At 40.0% G+C, this 19589-nt stretch overlaps 1 protein-coding gene across 4 annotated transcripts in view; it reads left to right on the top strand.

Annotated features, from left to right (window-relative positions):
- Positions 1-19589, top strand: part of NOSTRIN (nitric oxide synthase trafficking) — an 88921-nt gene that overhangs the window by 56277 nt on the left and 13055 nt on the right. For all 4 annotated transcript variants that reach the window (XM_027865943.1, XM_027865942.1, XM_027865944.1 and 1 more), the window contains 5 exons: positions 417-525; positions 1888-1976; positions 10115-10240; positions 13462-13579; positions 16691-16780. In XM_027865943.1, the coding sequence (XP_027721744.1) occupies positions 417-525; positions 1888-1976; positions 10115-10240; positions 13462-13579; positions 16691-16780 (532 nt within the window). The remainder of the gene's footprint in view (positions 1-416; positions 526-1887; positions 1977-10114; positions 10241-13461; positions 13580-16690; positions 16781-19589) is intronic.

Below are 19589 nucleotides of genomic sequence, written 5' to 3'. Positions count from 1 at the left end.
ACCTTAATCCAGTAGTTTACTGCTCCCTGGTGATTGGGTGGTTCTTTTGGGAAAAAACACATTTGCCAATAAAAGGAAAATATATTTCCAGGCAACATTGCCAATGTCATTTCCAGAAATTCTGTGATAAAATGGGGGATCCTGAGGACTCTAAAAGGCAGCTAGGTGCTCAGTGGATAGAGTGCAGTTCTTGGAGTCAGGAAGACTCATCTTTGTGAGTTCAAATCTGGCCTCAGACACTTACTAGCTGTGTGACCCTGGGCAAGTCACTTAACCCCAATTGCCTAAAAAAATTAAAAAAAACAAATTCAAACCAAACATAGTCAATATGGGTATAATGCAATGGTATGAAAAAGAATCTCCTGTCTTTCTCCTTTCTCATCAGTACTGTAATACATTCAATATTTTCTGTACAGGAAGAAGATCCTGAAAACGGGATGGATAGAGAGAGACGAAAGTCTTCAATAAAATCAAAATTGTCAAGACTGCAGGAGGATATTGAAAAAGCCTCAAGAGACAAGGAAGGTTTGTAATTATCATTTGGAGTGACCCAGTGGGGAAAAGTACTGTGCTAAGAAATGAGATTTACCATTTTGTTTTAAGCTGGATTTGAACTGAGAAAAATTATCTCATTAAAGAACACCTATGAGAAACTCAATTTGTAAGATTAGAAAAGAATTTTTTTAAAAGGAAGGGAGAGAGCAAAAACTGAAGGTAACCTTGTGGTCTAGTTGTGTACTCCCACATACCTCGGCTGTTTGTTGTTCGTCCTTCATTTTTGAAGAGGACTGATGACATCACAGGGTGGTCTTCACTACATACCACTACTGCCAATTCAAGAGGGGAAGCTTTTGAATTGATTTCTGAAATCAGGGGGGAAAGGAGTAATATTTTGTGGCTAACTGGATCTAACGTTGCTACACAAGGTAACAGTTTTTCTAATTAGGACCTTAGGCACTGTAGAAATCAATGGAATAAAATCACTTACCTGAAAAAAAAAGTTGTATGATGCAACTGGATAGAAATTACTATTTGTGGACTGGGGGTGGCTTGCTATTCAGTAGTTCTATCAGCATATGTCTTGTTTTGGCTCCTGGGTCAACATTTAGCATCATGGAACCTAGGAAGTTAAAGTTGGAAGATACCTTGGAGGATAGCCAGTGCTATCACTTCCTTTTACAGATAAGAAAACTGAGGCCTAGCAGTAGTTAATGATTTACTTTGATCCAGTAACTGATGAGAAGTTTGTGACTTAAGTATGTTGAGTAGTTTGAATATCTGACCCAAGGAGAGCTGCCAGGATGTTAGAAGCCAACCATACCATGTCAGAGTTATTTTCTTAAAACAGTAACAACAAAATCAAAATCTTTGCTCAAAATAACAACAAAAATAAGTGAACATTTTGAGTAGTTCACATGGATAGTCAAATATTTAGAATTCCTCAAACTTCCTTGGTTAAGGTCAAAATAAGTCAATGGATCATAAATGTGTAAATGAAGGGGCAGCATGGCAGAGTGTACAAAGGACTGGCCATGAAATCAGAAGACCTGGGTTCAAGTCTGCCTCTGATACTATGTGAATCTGGGCATGTCACTTAATCTCCAGTTGCCAAACAGTGCTCTATAACTATAGATTATGGACGAGTGGCTTGTCTGAATTGTGAAGGGGGCTCTACGCTTGGTGCTCTCTATGCTGATGAAATCATAAATCTAATCCCCCAAACCAAAGCTAACAACAACAACAAAAAGGTTTAAAAAGTAACTGCAGTTGAGATTTTTAAAAAATTCCAATTGTTACTATATCATCGCTAAGTATCAATTGACTCTATGTGTTAGGGGTAGAGTACCACAGGATGTATATTGATGCTCTGCATGGATGTCCTTTCAGGCCTGGAACGAATGCTCAACGTGTATACAGCAAATCCCTCCTTCTCTGATGCAAAGACCAAGAAAGAAACTGCAGTGCTAGTGGATGAGGTAAATATTTGCAGAGGGCAAGCTCTTTGAGTTTTTATGATTAACATTCTCTTTCTGGAATATCTGTTTTTAGTCCATGCAATTTGTGACCTCAGCCTGCCTTTCCTTTCAGTTGACAGAGAGAGCACATCTGGGCTACAAAGTCATGGTACATAACCTCAACTGAGCCCTGGCTACCACTCAATCATTCTTCTATTCCACCTTTATCTTGTTCTGCATAGTGAACTGCTTCAAAACATTTCAAGTGCCAGTCACCACAAACCATAACCCATTACTTTCCCGAAGCAATACATTCTACTTTCCTACAGGTCTAATTGTTAGAAGGTATTTCCTTACAATAAGCCTAAATCTGCCTCTTAGAACTTAGTGCTTCTCAAACCAAGTTTTGAGACTTTGGCTGACTTTTTTTTTTTTAAAGTCAATCAGGGTTAAGTGACTTGCCCCGGTCACACAACTAGTAAGTGTCTGAGGCTGAATTTGACCTCAGGTCCTCCTGACTCTAGGGCCAGTATGGTTGACTCTTTGTGACCCCGTTTAGGGTTTTCTTGACAAGCATACCACAGTGGTTTGCCAGATGAGGAAACCGAGGCAAACAGGTTTAAGTGACTTACCCAAAATTACATAGCTAATAAGTGTATGAGGCCAAGATTTAAACTCAGGTCTTCCAGAGTCCAGTACTCTATCCACTGTGCCACCTAGCCACCCCCTGAAATCAAGTAGGATAAATCTATTCTCTCTATCAAATTGTTGTTTATCCTTTGTTTTCAGAGAGGACCAGTGGCATCACAGGTGATGTCTTGACTTGCGGGTGAATTAAATTTAAGTGAGGCAGCCCTACACAAAGTCTTCAGCCTCACTCTCTCCTCCAAAGTCATCAAAACCCAATAATAGGACATAAGTCATTCGCATGGATATAATTACCATCTCTATGCTAATGACTGTCTTCCAAATGATAGCCCTTCAAATGTTTAGAGACAATGATCATGTCGCTTCTAAATTTTCTCTTCTCCAAGATAAATATCCACAGTTCCTTCACCTGGTTTTCATAGGCATGTTCTTAAGGCATGTCACCCTCATCTGAATGCTTTCTAGCTGATCAATTTTCTTTTTTTTAAAATAGTATTTTATTTGAGTTCCAAATTTTTCTTCCTCCTTTCTTCCCTTTCCATCTTCTTAAAAAGGTAAGCAATTTGATGTAGGTTATATATGTGCAATCATGTAAAACATTTTCATATTAGTCATGTTGTAAAAGAAGAAACAGACCAAAAGGAAAACACACACACACACACACACACACACACACACACACACACACACAAAATTAAAGTGGAAATAGTATGCGTTTATCAGAGTCCATCAATTATTTATCTGACCAAAAAAAAGTATAGACAATATGCTTTTAAAATTTAATCTGTGTCACTTACATTTTCTCCATAACTTTCTTAAGTCTAGACAATCAGCAAAATGATAAATCAAGTCCTGATTCGTAGTATTTGGCAATTTCTGAAGTTTAAATGCTCACACTGAATATTTAACATTGGCTTTGGAGAGCTGGTCTGAGCTGGCTCCAGCACACCCCTAGTCCTATAGGAACATTTAACTCTCCTTTTTATCCCAATATAGTTAAAAAAAAAAACCCAGCCATTTTCATTGCCCTTCGCATTTCTCTTCAGCTTTAGCTCACCTTGAGTTCTAATGACTCTGGTAACTGTTCTTAAAGGATCACACCATGCTTTAGGGCTAGACCCGGAGTCAAGGAAATCTGAGTTAAAGTCTTGCCTCAGACGTTTATCAGCTATATGACCCTGGACAAATCACTTACCCTCTTTTAGCCTCAGTTTCCTCTACTATAAAATAGGAATAATAATAGCACTTAACTCCCTAGCCTTAAAGGACTACATAAATGTTAGCTATTATGGGTAGCTGGGTGGTGTGGGGGATAAAATACCGAGCCTGGAGTGAGGAAGACTCAACTTCCTGAGTTCAAATCTGGCCTCAGACACTTACCAGCTGTGTGACCCTGGGCAAGTCACTTAATCCTGTTTGCCTCAGTTTCCTCATCTGTAAAATGAGCTGAAGAAGAAAATTGCAAACCTCTCCAATTATCTTTGCCAAGAAAATCCCAAATGGGGTCATGAAGAGTCAGATAAGACTGACAATGACTGAACAACAAAATGTGCACTGTGGGGCAACTGAGTGGCACCGTGGATAAAGCACCTGGCCTAGAGTCAGGCTCACCTTCCTGAGTTCAAATCTGAACTCAGGCACTTACTGGCTGTGTGACCCTGGACAAGTCACTTAATCCTGTTTGCCTTAGTTTCCTCATCTGTAAAATGAACTGGAGAAGGAAATGGCAAACCACCCTAATATCTTTGCCGAGAAAACCCCAAATGGAGCCTTGAAGAATCAGACACACCTGAAATGGCTGAACAGCATTATTATTCTGCATTACCTGCCCTCGCTTCCAACTACTGCACATTTCTTTTTAAAATCTAAGTTGGTCAATGAGTTTTTTGTGTAGCAACATCATTCCCTTTAGACAATTTCTTCTTCTCTTCCTCATCAGAATTGGTTTTCTTTATATCATCAAAATTTCATCCTAGAATTTTAGGCCAAGGGATCCTACCTATCCTTTCTGTCACCTCTTTGAAATCTGCTGTAGCAAAACATAAGGCATATGTCAGTTTATGCCTGGCTTTCTTTCTCTTTTGTATACATTCTTTCTTTTTTTAAGGCAATTGGGGTTAAGTGACTTGCCCAAGGTCACACAGCTAGTAAGTGTCAAGTGTTTAGTCTGAGGCCGGATTTGAACTCAGGTCCTCCTGACTTCAGGGCCGGTACTCTACCCACTGTGCCACCTAGCTGCCCCTGTATTATAAATTCTTAAGGTAGAGTGTTCACTAGGTTCTTATCATCTCCTCTTCAGCAACATCTCTCTCTCTCTCTCTCTCTCTCTCTCTCTCTTCCCTTTCTCTGTCTCTGTCTCTCTGTCTCTGGCTCTATTTCCCTCTTTCTTTTTCTATCTCTATTTCTCTCTCACTCTTTTTCTCTCTATCAAATATAAAGCAAATAAGAATTTCTTGATTTGTTCTAATGACAATTGAGGTTATGGGTTGAATTGCTGACTTCTTTCTTGAGTTTTTTCTCTCATAAATTTTAGTGCATCTATATTGTTAGTCTTCCTACGCCATAGCTACTTTCCTCCTGGATAGATAGCCATAGGCATTTTTATTATCTATTCTTCCTTATTAGTTTAAAATCCCTTTGATTACATTTGCAAGACTTGAGACAAATTCATTCTTCTCAATCTTTCTTAGGTTTGCCCCATCGCTGGATAAGAACTCATTATTCTTGCATTTTTAGCTATGGTCCAGAATTCCAGATCTCATTCTCAAAGAGCTCCTTCCTAACCAACTTCTCTCCTTCATAAATCTATTCCCATCTGACATCCTTCATCATATTTAGCAAGGTTTCTAAGCCCCTTCTTGCAACATGATTTGTCCCCAAATGAATCACCAGAAGTGGTCATTAGGTTTGACAAGGATAGAGAGATTCTCTGTGATGCTCCTCTGCAATACCTCAGGAAAACAATAGATCCTTTTCCTCATCCTTCCCTCAGATCACAGAAAAAGAAATATCTCTGCCACAAGCCAAAGCTACTGTTTCCGCTTTCACCTTTAATTGTATTCCTTTCTGCCTCTTCCAGGACCTTGCTCCCTCATGTCTCTTCAATCTCTCCTCTCTACTGGAATTTATTTTCTAACTGCAAACTTGCTCAAATCTCCAAAATATTAAAAAATTTGGGTCAAAGTCTTGACTCATTCAGTCTATCCAACTGCTATCCCATACCTATTCTCTCTATCATTGTTATACTTTTTTTGTTTTTGGCTAGGCAGTGGGGTTAAGTGATTTGCCCTGGATCCCATAGCTAGTTAGTGTCAAGTGTCTGAGGCCGATTTGAACTCAGGTCCTCCTGACTCCAGGGCCAGTGCTCTATTTACTGAGCCACTTAGCTGCCCTCATTGCTAAACTTTAAAAAAAAAGTTTTCTATAGTAATGCCTCTATTTCCTCATGACCTTCTCCCTGATCCTTTGCAATTGGGTCTCCACTACTCAATGGAAATTGTTCCGTCACCAGTGATCATCCAGTTCCATGTTTTTTTTCATCCTTCTTGACTTCCCTGTAGCTTTGGACTCTGTTGACCACCCACCACCATCATCACTCACATTTACATAGAGCTTCAAGGTTTGCAAAATGCTTTACACTTTGAGATAGGGATTGCAAATATTATCTTATTTTATCCTCACAAGAATCCTGGGAGGTAGGTGTTATTATTACCACTCTTATTTTATAGAAGAGGAAACTGAGGCAGATGGAGGGTAAGTGATTTGTCCAGGGTCCCACGGATAGTAAGTGTGTGAAGTGAGATTTGAGTTCAGGTCTTCCTGACTCTAAGCTTAGCACTCTATCCACTGTGCCCACCTAGCTGCTTCTACTATATCCTACCTCAATGCTTGGCTTAAGAGACAACATACTCTCCTGGTTTGCCTATCTTTCCAACTACTTCTCTGATTCCTTCACTGACTCACCACATTTTTTCTTGACCATTATTTTTGCTAGGGGTGGTGCAGTGAATAGAGTGCCAGGCCTGAAATCAAGAAGACCTGAGTTCAAATTTGGCTTCAGATACTTAGTAGCTGTGTGACCCTGGATAAGTCATTTAATCCTGTTTGCCCCAGTTTCCTCATCTGTAAAATGAACTGGAGAAGGAAATGCAAATCACTCTGGCATCTTTGCCAAGAAAACCCCAAATGGGATCATAAAGAGTCAGGCATGACTGAACAACAATAAAAATTTTTGCCAAGGTCTAAATTTTGGACCTTCTCTTCTCTATAGACACACTGTCATTTGCCAATCACATTCATAGTCAGTTATTCACCTGTTACTTCTATGTAGATGATGTAGCTTGACATTATGGATGTTGTGCTGGCCTTGGAGTCAGAAAGATATGAGTTCGAAATCCTACCTTATGCCCAATTTACTCCCTGGGCAAGCCATTTAACCTCTTGACCTCAGTTTCCTCATCTGTAAAATGGGGATAATAATAGCACTTACCTCCCAGAGTTATTGTGAGGATCAGATGATATAATATTCACCAAGTGCTTTGCAAATTTTAAGTTCTACATAATGGTTGGCTATTATTATGACTTTAAAATCCATACTTTCATCTTCATCTGCCGTTAGAACATTGACACTTGAATTTCTCATACACATCCCCACCTCTAATTCTACATGTCTGAGACAGTTCCCCTTTCTTCTGTTTGTTATTTCTTTCTGCAGCACCACCATTCGTCGTTTCTCCCATTTGTCGCTTTGGGGTTATCCTGGACCCCGGACTCCTCTGCATCTCTCACGTTCAATCAGTTCTGCTCTCTTGGTCTCTGCCACATCTCTCACATCTGTTCTCTCCTCATTCTTCCCACTCCCACTCCCCTAAAACAAGCCTTCACCAGCTGCCTATGCCATTGCAAACCCTTCCTAACTAGGCATACGCCCCTCCCTTTCCTTCTGCCTCGTGTTCATCATCTAGATGCTGCCGAATGAAGATTTTCTAGGGCTAGAACTTGTCAGGCCACTCCTGTGCTCAAGTCTTCGGTGGCTCCATTGGCCTGCCAAATCATGTTCAGATTTCTCTGCCTAACGTTCAAGGCACTGCCTTGAACACAAATCGTTATTACCCTGCCTTTCTTCACCATCCAGAACTCCCTCCCTCCCTCCCTGCACTCGGCACCTCAGGCAAGCTGGCTAACCCCAAGTGACCCGAAGGTGCTTTATACTCTCAAGACTCTATGTCTTTGATCAGGTTTTCTTCAATATCTGAAATGCTCTCCCTTCCTCTCTCCACCTGGTGAATTTCTATTTCTCCTCCTACCCACCCAGCTCAAATGCTCCCTCCTACAGGAAGCCTTTCTCAATCCCCTGCTTCCACAACCCTGCTCCCCCCCCAACACACACACACACACACACACACACACACACACACACACAGAGCACTTTGTCTTGTAACTCTCTAATGCACTTGTCATTCAATATTGTATTTTACAATACAATCTGTTTCTTAGTCCTTTACTAACTGGTAAATTCCTTGAGTAAATGTTGTATCCTGAAAAGTGTGGCACCTGGGATCAGGAGCTCAGACATTTATAAACTCTGTTCCCTTAGGCAAGCCACTCAAACTCTAAGAGTCTCAGTCTCTTCATCTGTAAAATGGGAGTAATTATTCCTGCTCTCACTTACTTCACAAGGGTGTTGTGAGGCAAGCGTTCTGTGAACCTTCACGGGCTGAGAAATATGAATCATTATTATCTAGACTATGCCTCGCATAGTGTTCTACAAACACTAGGTGTTTAATAAGTGTTTGTTGTATCTGATAGATTTGATTGTTAAGTTCATAGTCAAATCAGTCATCAACATTTTGCCACTTCATATTTGGGCAAGGGGTAGATCCCCTTAGAGAAAGATTAGGCAGCCACCTATGTGATGTGATTTGAGAATCATGGAAAGGTCCAAACACCCCCATCTAATCCTTCATAAATACATGGCTCAGACTTGGTTTGAACCTGGATTTCACGAGGATAGGGAGCTGCCCCATGAGAAAATTCCCTCCACCAGTGCAGACTGCAAATTTTCTGCCAACAAGATTCTCGGAGTGTTGACTGGGGCATTGGGAAGTGAAATGACTCGTCCAGAGTCACATAGCTCGTAAGTATCAGAAGCAGCACTTGAACCCAGGTCTCCCTGACTTGAAGCCCAGTTTTCTGCCCATTTCCCCATGCGATCTCTTCCACATGAATCATTTATGAGGAAATTACGGAATGGAAACTAATTGGAGCTACATTGAGATGTGTTAGTGCTGTGGGAGGACTGGAGTGTTCCCAGTGATTAGAGCTTGGTGGGGTTATTCTGGGAAGGCTTCATGGAAAAAGGAAAGGCTGTAGCAGAGTTTCACATGAGTCCAGCTTCTCTTGGCCCACTTTGCTTGCTTTGCATAATACCTAATGACATCTAATACGCCTAAGAGGCCCTGCTGCTGTAGCTGCAGGTTTTTATTGTTTGCAAACCCAAATAAAAGCAGCTTCAATTATTCCGTGATGGAATCACTTAGATATTATGGCTGGGTGCCTTTAATCCATTTTGCAGAGCTGAGTCTCTCTCAGCGGGGGTGCTGTTGCAGGGTCAGGATCATTTCAATTCACTCCTCTGAAAGCCTAATGTTTTTTGGGAAACAAAACAAAACAACAACAACCTCTGCATCTCACCCACTATAAAACAAAGGCTAATACAAATTGCAATGGCACTTGGTACTAAGTTTTTCATGTACTGCAAAAGTAGACCACAGGTCTTTTGTTACTGTTGTTGTTCAGTTGTGTCTGACCCTTTGTGACCCCACAGACCTACTAGCTGTATTGACCTTGGGCAAGTCACCTAACCCTGTTTGTCTTTTCTAGTTTGGTCAGTTCAATTTATTGATCATCCTTAATACTGTTTGTCCTAATATCTGGGGAGAGTACATAAAAATGTAAGAAATGGGATGTTTCTTTTCTTTTGTTCCCCTCAGAGGGCTATGAAACTATAGCCCTTCAACTGTAAGATAAGTTTTAATAATAATAACAATAACTAACATTTACATAGCATCTACTATGTGCCTCAGTTTCCACATATATACATCGGGGATAATAACAGCACCTGTGTTGTGAGGATCAAATGAGATAACATTTGTAAAGCACTTAGCACACTGAGGCAAACAGAGGTTAAGTGACTTCCCCAAGGTCACTTAGCTAGTGTCTGAAGCTGGATTTGAACTCAGGTCTTCCTGACTCTAGGCATGGCACTCTATCCACTCTGCCACCTAGCTGCCTTAAGGTTCTAACCAATGGTAGATATAGTGGTGGGTTAGGCAGGGGAAAGCTACAGTAAAAATGTAAAAGATAAATGAAAATGTACCATTATGGACAAATTAAATGCACACTTTTCTAAAAATCCCCTTGACTTTTGAAAGCACCTCTATTCCTCTTTCATTCTCCAAATGATGTCATGGTATCAGCAGGACTCTCGTAACTAAATGATGTTCCTGCAGACCAACCTGAAGCTAGACCTTCTGCAAGCCAACTTCTTCAAACTGTCATCCGTACTGGCTGACCTGGAGCAGAAGCCTAAACCAACACATCCGTGCAGCTCTTGTATCTCCACGTGGAAAGAGAAGGTAAGGCTCCTACATCTAGGATAAACACTGAGTTAGTGGGAGCGTGTTAAAGTACTGGCCAGGTAACGGAACTACTGGGTGGCTAATTCAGCGTCAAGGTATAGGCAACCGAGGAATGAAACTATCCCCCCACATTTATAGAAATGGAAGAACCGACTCACTGTGGCTCATGAAATCTTAGGGTAAGGGGGAGTCACGGACCCTGAGGGATCAAGATCATGGTACAGTGGCATTGGGAGGAGAACTGAGTAGAAAGAGTAATCAATTTACTTCAATTTTCACAACAAAAGAAATTGTTATCCATCTATTATACAGCTAAGCTTTGTTAATTGAAAATATAAACAAGGATGGAATGGAGTGGAAAATATTGCATGAACTATGTGTTCTCTGTGCAAAGAGTACAAATGAGATGGCATTTGTTTTTACTATAGCTTTATTCCCTTCAAGGGGTAACAAGAGCTATCACCAACAAACTAATGCTAGGTGGTAATCCTACTGAACCCACTTTCCACAATCAGATAAAAGAATGTATTCATTTTAATAATAATAACTGATATTTTGATCACATTTAAGGTTTACAAAACATTTTACACACATTATTCTACTCAAAGTAGGTACTGTGTATAACAATACCTTTTTAACAGATAAGGAAACTGAGACTCAAGGAGTGACTTGCCATAGTCACACAACTAGTGTCACAGGTGCAACAAATTGGTACCGTTATTTTAGATGTTTAAAAATGGTTTGCCTGCATTCCCTCTTCAGAAGGCTAAATAATTTTCCCTTAAATTTTGCTTACACTATTAACTGACTTAAGCTAGCACACATTTTTTCATGCACAGTGCATGCAACTCTACGTGAAGAATCATCATTTGAGCAATTCAAGTTAGTTAGACTTACATGTATATATCACTTTAAGATGTCATGGCTATCTATGTACATAAGTACTTTGATACTTGAAAAGATTTGTGCTTTCATCAGTGTGGGTATTCTCACACCCTCTACCACTCACAACCCCTTCATTCTATAAGAGATGATTTCAGCAGTTATTGAAAACTTTCTGGTGATGATTAACTCAAAACTTAACTGGAGTGGTCCTCAACAAAGTCTATTTCCAGGCCCATACTCGAAACCATTTCAGCTTGATAAGCATCTTGCCAGAGTTTATGGTCAGCTGAGTTAGACTCTGAGATTGCAGGGTCATCTCTATACCACAGTGAGGTACTGGAAGAAGACTTTAGTGGAAGATGGCACCTAAATAAGTGTATGTGATATAGTTGTGCAGTGCTTTTATCAACCTTCAGTACAAACACATTGGGGTGTATGGGAGGGTTAGCATCTCTGGTGTGAGGGCTTGCCAAACCCTTTTTCAAGGCTGCTCATCTCCCTTTGGTGTCCACCCGTCACCCAACTCTCACTTGTGACTCCAAGAAGCTATAGCATGGCAGTGGCCACACCCTGGTAAACCATCTGGGCAGATAGGCTAAACCAGGTTGAGGGTAACTGACAGGCCTCAAACCTGTTGGTGAGTTAGGAGGGGGTGCCTACCCCGAGCATGTGAAGACTTCTCCTGGTGAAATGGGTGAGAACAATTTGTTCCGAGGACCATGATGGGGGTTGAAGCAGGAGCTTTGGAGGGCTTAGAGCTTGGTCAGACATTGAAGACCCTGTATTCCGGGCCATTGCCAGCCCTCTTGATTTTTATCTCACCACTGGACTTTGATGACTCGGGAAGAGAGAGTGAGGCTGATGACTATGCAACTCTCCCACACTTAAATCCAATTTACATGCAAGTCAAGACATTACCTGTCATGTCATTGATCCTCGACAAACACAAAGGAAAACAACAACATATTATGTATCTACATACAATGTAAAAATTACTCTTCTTGTCTCAGTGATTAGTCCAAAGATTGACCAAAAGCCTATGATCATAGCATAAGTGGTCATCTCTTAATGTTCTCTTAATAATAATAACTAGCATTTACATAGCATTTTGATATTTGCAAAGTACTTTACAAATATTATCTCATTTGATCCTCACAATAACGCTGGGAGGTGGGTGCTATTATCATCCCCATTTTTTAGCTGAGAAAACGGAGGCAGATAGGCTAAGTGACTTGTCCTGGATCATACAGCTAGTGAGTATCTGAGGCCAAATTTAACCTCAGGTCTTCCTGACTTCCTGACTAGAAAGAGATGTAGCTAGATGACTGAATGGGTATGTCTCTGGACCTGGAGTCAAGGAGACCCAAGTTCAAATCTAGTCTCAGACACTTACTAGCTGTATGAACCTGGGAAAGTCACTTAACCCTGTTTGGCTCAGTTCACTCATCTGTAAAATGAACTGAAGAAGAAGATGGCAAATCACTCCTCTATCTTTGCCATGAAAGCCCCATGGCCAGTATTGGCATGACATGGTCCATGGGGTCATGAAGAGTCGAACACAACTGAACAGCGACTTCCTGATTCCAAATCCCATGCTCTACCCACTGTGCCACCTGGATGCCTCTTTCTAGTACCTATTGGAAAAGAGTACTGCGACCATAGTGTGAACACTTACCCCAAGGTAATAATTTTCCTTTTTGTGCTGCCTACAATCTTCATATTACCCTCAATCATTTGGACATACAATACTTTAGACTTACTTAAAACCTTTTAAGGCTGAATTTATAATAAACATATTAAGATTTTGTAGGTTTCACATGGAGATTAGAGTTATGAACATTGGTTGTAAAATGATGTCATTGCGGAAATTATGGAGTTGTAATAACAAGAGAAAAATTCCATAGCATCATTCAGTAATATAATGAACATAGTATTTTCACATGAGAGGTAGCCCAGTGGATAAAATGTTAGATCTGGAGTTGGAAAGACCTGAGTTCAAATCCTTTCTCAAACACTAGCTATGTAATCCTGGACAAGTGACTTAGCTTCTCTCTGTCTCAGTTTCCTTGTCTGTAAAATGAAGATGACAATAGCACCTACTTCATAGGGTGGTTGTGAACATTAGATGTGTGTGTGAAATGAGAGAACATGTTAAGCACTTTGCAAACTTTAACATACCAATAAGTGCTAGCTATTATTATTATTATTAATACCCTAAGGAATAGTGCATAAATTATTGAGAAAATTTCTTTAAATTATTATTTTTATTTAGTGGTCAAATTTATGATGACAATAAATAATCACATTTTACATTTATTATTCTTTATTAACAGGACCAGACACATAGTTCAGTAAAAATATCACGTCCTTTTGTGATGAAGAGATTAGAGAATGTTGTGACAAGAGCATCTTCCAGCGAACCGTCAAATAAATCGGGATCTCCAACCTTAGGTAACTTTATATCTAATCCCTAAATTGATTATTGGCTAAAATCAATGCTACATATATCTATGTCAAAGAGAGGGGTTAATGCCAGAAAAATATGTGATATCCATACACAAGCTCTGTGTGCAATCTGATATGTATACCTCCTTCTGGGAGGGTGGTGGTCACTGCCACTGCCAGCACCACATTATCAAAAAGCTGTTTGGAGCTTTTGTAGCTATAATCACCACAACCCTCTCCAAGACTGTCCCCAGCTTGAGAAATACAATTATCTATGCTATCTTGTCTCAACCACATTTGAGGCCAATGGGACACATTCTCTACACAACCCCTTATCTCCACAACTGCTAATCCTTTCCTCCTAACTACCTTCTTCCAGATAGATAGCTAGACAGACAGACCAGCCATTCTCCCTTCTTTAAACTATGGTTATAACAACCATCCTTCCTCCATTCTCCTGGCTAAAAGTTGGCAAAAGGATAGAAAGAAACATATAACAATGTGATGCACTCAGATCTTCACAATTCACTAAAGTATCATGATACAGTGGCTGAAAAACAATGCCATTCATTGTCTAGTAACACGAATGAAAGTCTTGGGCCCTGTGACATTTCCTCATGTAAGCCTATGGTATGACTGGAATATCTTTCCTAGAGAAATCATGTAAGCAACATACAAATTATCTAATCAATATATAGTGAGTTAATGTGGAAAATGTCTTTAAAAATTTAATTCCATATGATAAAACCTTAACATTATACCTACTATAAAATTATAGCTACTGTAAAATTATGCTAAAACCTTAGAATTATAGCTGCTGTAAAATTATAGCTACTGTCAAATTTCCTTTAAGTCAATTCAACAAATACTTGTTAAGGGCCCTAATGGGTGCAAAGAACCACACTAGATACTAGTATACAAAGAGAAGGACAAAACCACACCCTTACAGAGCCTAAATCCTCATGAGGAGGGACACAACATACTTACAAGATAAATAAATAAAAGAAAATTGGAAGAGAAAGAGAATATTAACAGTTGCATAGAATAGGAAGATCTTCATGAAGAAGATGTCTCAAGTTGAACCTAAACTGAAGATTCTAAGAGGCAGAGATCAGGAAGAAATGTATTCCAGGCATATAGGACAGCCTATGCAAAAAATGGGAACTAGAATGTCCAGTTCAGCAAACAGTGATTGGACCATTGATAGTATAAAGAGGAGGAATAAGAAATAATTCTGAATGGAACCAGATTTTAGAGGAGCTTACACGCCTGGCTATTGAATTTGTATTTTACCATAGAGGTAATGGGAAGTTACTAAAGATTTTTGAGTAGGGGAGGGGGGAGTGCGAAATCGGTGACTAAGGCAGCTATGGAAATAAGAGAGGGACTGAAAGATGAGAAACAAATAAGGAGGTTATTGCAATAATCCAGATGAACGGCGATGAGCCTCTCAACAAGGGTGCCAGTATGAGTAGGAGGGAAAAAGGGATAGATATGAGAGAGAATGTGGAGATAGATTCAATGAGGCTTGGCAGCTGATTGGATATAGGGGATGAGGGGGAAGAAAGAGTAAAAAACCTACTCTAAAGTTATGGCTTTGGGTGACCAGGAGGATAGTGCTGCCCTTGAGAGAAATAAGGAAACTTGACAGATGTTTTGAGGGTGGGGAAGATGATAAATATCATCTTGGACATGCTGAGTTTGAGATGTCTACAGAATATCTAGGTGGAGATATGTAGCAGTTGATGGGTGATTTGGGCTTGGAATTCATAAGAAATGTTAGGGATAAATCTATAAATTTAGAAGTCATTTGCACAGAAATGCTGATTAGACATAGGAGAATGGATGCAATCATGAAGACAGAAAAAGAAGAGGGTCCAGAACGAAGACTCAGGGGTGGCCATAATAAGGAGACAGGAGAGAGATAGTGATCCAGAAAAGGAAACTGAGAATGAGTGGTCAGACAAGGTAAGAACTAGGAGAGTTGGATTGACATAGAAGTCACTTTGACTTGAGGGTATTGTGGTGCTGAAGGTGGGTTTGGGTAGACAATGTCAAAAAGCCGAAGAGAAGCCCAGTAGAAAAAAGATTGAGAAAGACCTATGAGATAGAGCAGTTAAAGGATGATTGGGAAACTTGGAGATGACAATTTTAGTCAAATGCTAGACTTGGAAGGCAGACTGCAAAGAGTTAAAAAGTGAGCAGCAATATAAAAAGTGTAGGCAACAAGTATAAATGGCTTTTTCTAGGCATCTGTCTATGAAAGGGAGAAGACATGTAGGATAGTAACTTGAAGGGATGGTGAGGCCAAGTGAGGGTTTTTAAAGCATAGAGAAGATTTGGGCATGCTTGTCGGTAGCATGGAAAGAACCAGTAGGTTAAAAAAAAAAAAGATTGAAAATGAGATAGCAAGAGAGAGAAGACAGAGACAGAAACATAGAGACAGACACAGTGAGAGTGATGGAAGTGGCAAAGATCTAGAGGAGACAGAAGACAGTGAGAGATATGAGTGACACAGGAAAAGGGGTTTTCCTTGGCAAAAGGACAGGTCATCTCTTTCTCAGAGACTACGACAAGAGAGGAGACGATGAGGAACAGTGGAAATTCAGTTTTGAGGAAATGGAGTAGGAAATACAAAAAGGAATGCATTGCTTTGATTTTTTTAAAATTAAGGCTGAAGGAGAGATCTTCTACCAAAAGAGAGTGGTATAGAAGTCTTGAAGAGAACAACTCTGCTCAGAGAGTATTAGCGGAAAGAAGATTCACCATGCAGTGAGAGTCCAGATTAAATGATGTAAATTTTTAAAGGATCCTAATGCTCTAGGTAGTTGAATGATTTCTTCCTTCCCTGTTGAGCTATGGGAGAGTAGGAGCCAAGAAAGTGAGGAAGGGTGGGGTTTGATAAGGCTTCAGCAGTAATGAGTCAGAGAGGCAAATGTTTCAAAGTCAACTCTATAGGGTCAAGAGTCAAGACTATAAGAACAAAGTGAGGTCACAGCAATGGGGTTGGTCTGGCTGAAAGCTTATCAAACGCTGTAATTTAACTACACAGATTTCCTCTGTATTTCTCTGTATCTAATGAAACCTTGTAATAATTGCAAATTAATATATTTCTAGCTTCAGGAATCACCAGTCATGGTAATGGTACATGCAAAGCCTTATATCCATTTCAAGCCAGAGGAGATGATGAGTTAAATTTGGAAAAAGGTAAGAAACCTTTAAGTGCTGAGAGGCCTTTCTCTATTTTAAATAATAACTCCATCAGCAAAGAACTTCCCTTTGTCTTAGTTATGTGCTCAGGCAGTGCTCATTATCTGATATAACTAATGACTGCCTCATGAAGTCAGTGCAAATTTGCTAACCCCACCTTTCAGAGGATAAAACTTTAAGCTCATGAAGGAAAAGGAATTTGGGGAAGGCCATTCAGTAAATTAGTAATTCCTGTGTTTGGTGGTCAATCTCAGGAATTTGATATGCTTTATGTATGGGAACTCCCAGGATCTTAGGCTTCTAAAATGTCAGAGTGAAAAGGGACCCTCGTTAAAATTCTTCATTTTAGAAAGGAAGAAAGGCCTGAAAAAGCCTAGGAAACCTAGAAAGTGACTTTCCCCGAGGTAAAATGGCTAGCTAATGATAGAGTCAAGGGTAAAACCCATGTCTCCCGATTCCAAAGCCTATGAATTTTCCACTATAGTCTGCCACCATTTAAGATTTTAATTTGGCATAGAAAGTTTCACATAGGTATTCTCTAGTGGGCTAAATCTGCCTTGAAGGGGGTTAAGAATAATCAATCAACAATCAGTCATTAAGTCCCTACTGTGTGCCAGGCAACATGCTGAGTGCTACGGAAACAAAGAGAAAACTGAATCAGTTCCTGCCTTCATGGAGCCTACTTTGTATCAGGGAAGACAAAAATGTGTGTGTGTGTGTGCGTGTGTGTGTGTGTGTGTGTGTGTAAAGAAAAAAGAAAATAATCGCAATAATAATAGTCATATTTTGTAAAATACTCTAAAGTTTTCAAAGATTATATATAATATATATATATAATATGTACACACACACACACAATCTCATTTAATCCTCAAAATCACCCTGAAAAGTAAATGCTATTATTATGTCCATTTTATCCATGGGGAAATTGAGGCTAAGGGAGGTTAAGTGAATTACCCAGAGCTACAAAAATGAATAGAGGGTAATTATGGTGGGATGGCACTAGTGGTTGGTAGGGGTGGGGCACAGTGGACTCAGGAAAGACTTCCTACAGAAGGTGCTGTTTGTGCTGAGTCTCAGAGAAAGGAAGGGATTCTGAGAAGCAGAAGGAGAGAGTGCATTCCAGGCTGGGAAATGGCCAATGCAAAAACAGGAAGACAGGACATGGAGTGCCTGTGCTTTCTTTAAATATTCTGCTGTCTCCAATGGTAGGGCCATTAGTGCTAGGGCATATTGTTCATCAGGTGGTCAAGTAATGCTGTTGATGAATGAAAAATGGCTCCAAGGGTCCAGGTCAAACTAAGATGACACTTGCAGCCACACAGGGAAGAAGGCCCTGCACCATGCTTGCTCTGGTCAGGCCAAGGTTACTGTCTGGCTAAAGGTGCAGGTTTCTGCAGTATTTCTCTGATGAAGGGAAAGGTGTTATTCGAGACTTAGAAATATCATCTTTTATAGATCCTTGACTTAATGCTGTTTCTTTAGCAAGCTAGATTGTCACGGGGAAGACAATGAGTCTCATTCCTCTTGGTATCATATTTCGTGCTTAGCACTATGTTTTGCACATAGTAGACACTTAATAGACAGTTGTTGAATTGAAACAACAGGATTATTGACTTTACAAAGTCCAGACATTTGATGCATTACCCTGTTGACCCTCAAAATATTTTTTTGAGGGTGGGGAGGCAGCTGTATGTATAAAGGACTCCTGAGAGTCAGGATACCTGGCTCTCTCCTGGATCTACCTCTTAGTATCTGTTATGAGTTGGGATGAGTTATTTCCACTGGTCTGGAGTTCATCTTTCTTTTTTTCCTCAGATCCTCAACTTTTTTCCTTTTAAATTTAAAATTAAAATAAAATTAGTATTTCCATGTACATAGTAGAACAGAAAGATGATTGTACATGAAACCTATCATGAATCTCAAATGAGAAAGTGAAGCAAGAAAGCATGAAATGCCGGTTATGGACTTTTTGGGGAAAAATTTTTTTTCAGTTATCAAGCATTTATTTTTTTTATCCCTCTTACCCCACCAAAAAAGAAAAACAAACCCCTCATAACAAACATGCATAGTTAAGCAAAACGGATTTCCTTATTCGCCAGTCCTAGAATGTGTCTCATTCTGCATATTAGTCCACCCCTCTGTGATGAGGTGGGTAGCATTCTTCGTCATGGATTCTCTGGAATCAGAATTAGTCATGGTAGCCTGTTTCTCTATACAAGGACACAGGGGCATAAAGGATAAGAGACTTTCCCCAAACCACATTTGTCCTTGTTTGAGCTAAATCAGGGTCTCCTGTCTCCCAGCCTGTGCTTTCCTGATAATTCTGTTAACCTGTTGATTTCCTATTTGGTTTCCTGTTTTCTTGCAAGATGTCCTGTCACTTTAAACTTGGTTCACAATACTTTCTACAAACCAAGACCAGATTCATTTGCTGGCGGCTCGTTAAAGGAAACAGTCCACGGGGGCTATTTGATCGTTAGTTTTTGTTTTGCTTTGGGGTTGTTTATTTTAATCATTGTAACCAAATATGTCAATTTTGTCAATTATATAAAATCCTATCTGCCCATGCCTAAGAGCAAAAGTTCAAGTGAGTTCTCCTAATGGGGGACCGATTACTCTGAACCGAGAAGGTTGCAACAAGGTTTTCACAGCCTCCACTGGCAAGGCCTGGTTACTCCCCCCTGCCCCAGCTATCTGAGAAAAAAGGACTCCTGGGGAGCTGAGGGGAAGAAAGGCTGGGAATCACCTTGTCAAGAAACTGGAAAAGCCGCAGAAAATCTGTTGGGCATGTGTGGGACAGCGA

The sequence above is a fragment of the Vombatus ursinus genome, unplaced genomic scaffold (assembly GCF_900497805.2).
Source record: "Vombatus ursinus unplaced genomic scaffold, bare-nosed wombat genome assembly UNPS02014779.1, whole genome shotgun sequence".
Lineage (NCBI taxonomy): Eukaryota > Metazoa > Chordata > Mammalia > Diprotodontia > Vombatidae > Vombatus > Vombatus ursinus.
Note: the sequence above shows the minus strand (reverse complement) of the source record. Positions and strands in the feature narration are given on the sequence as shown.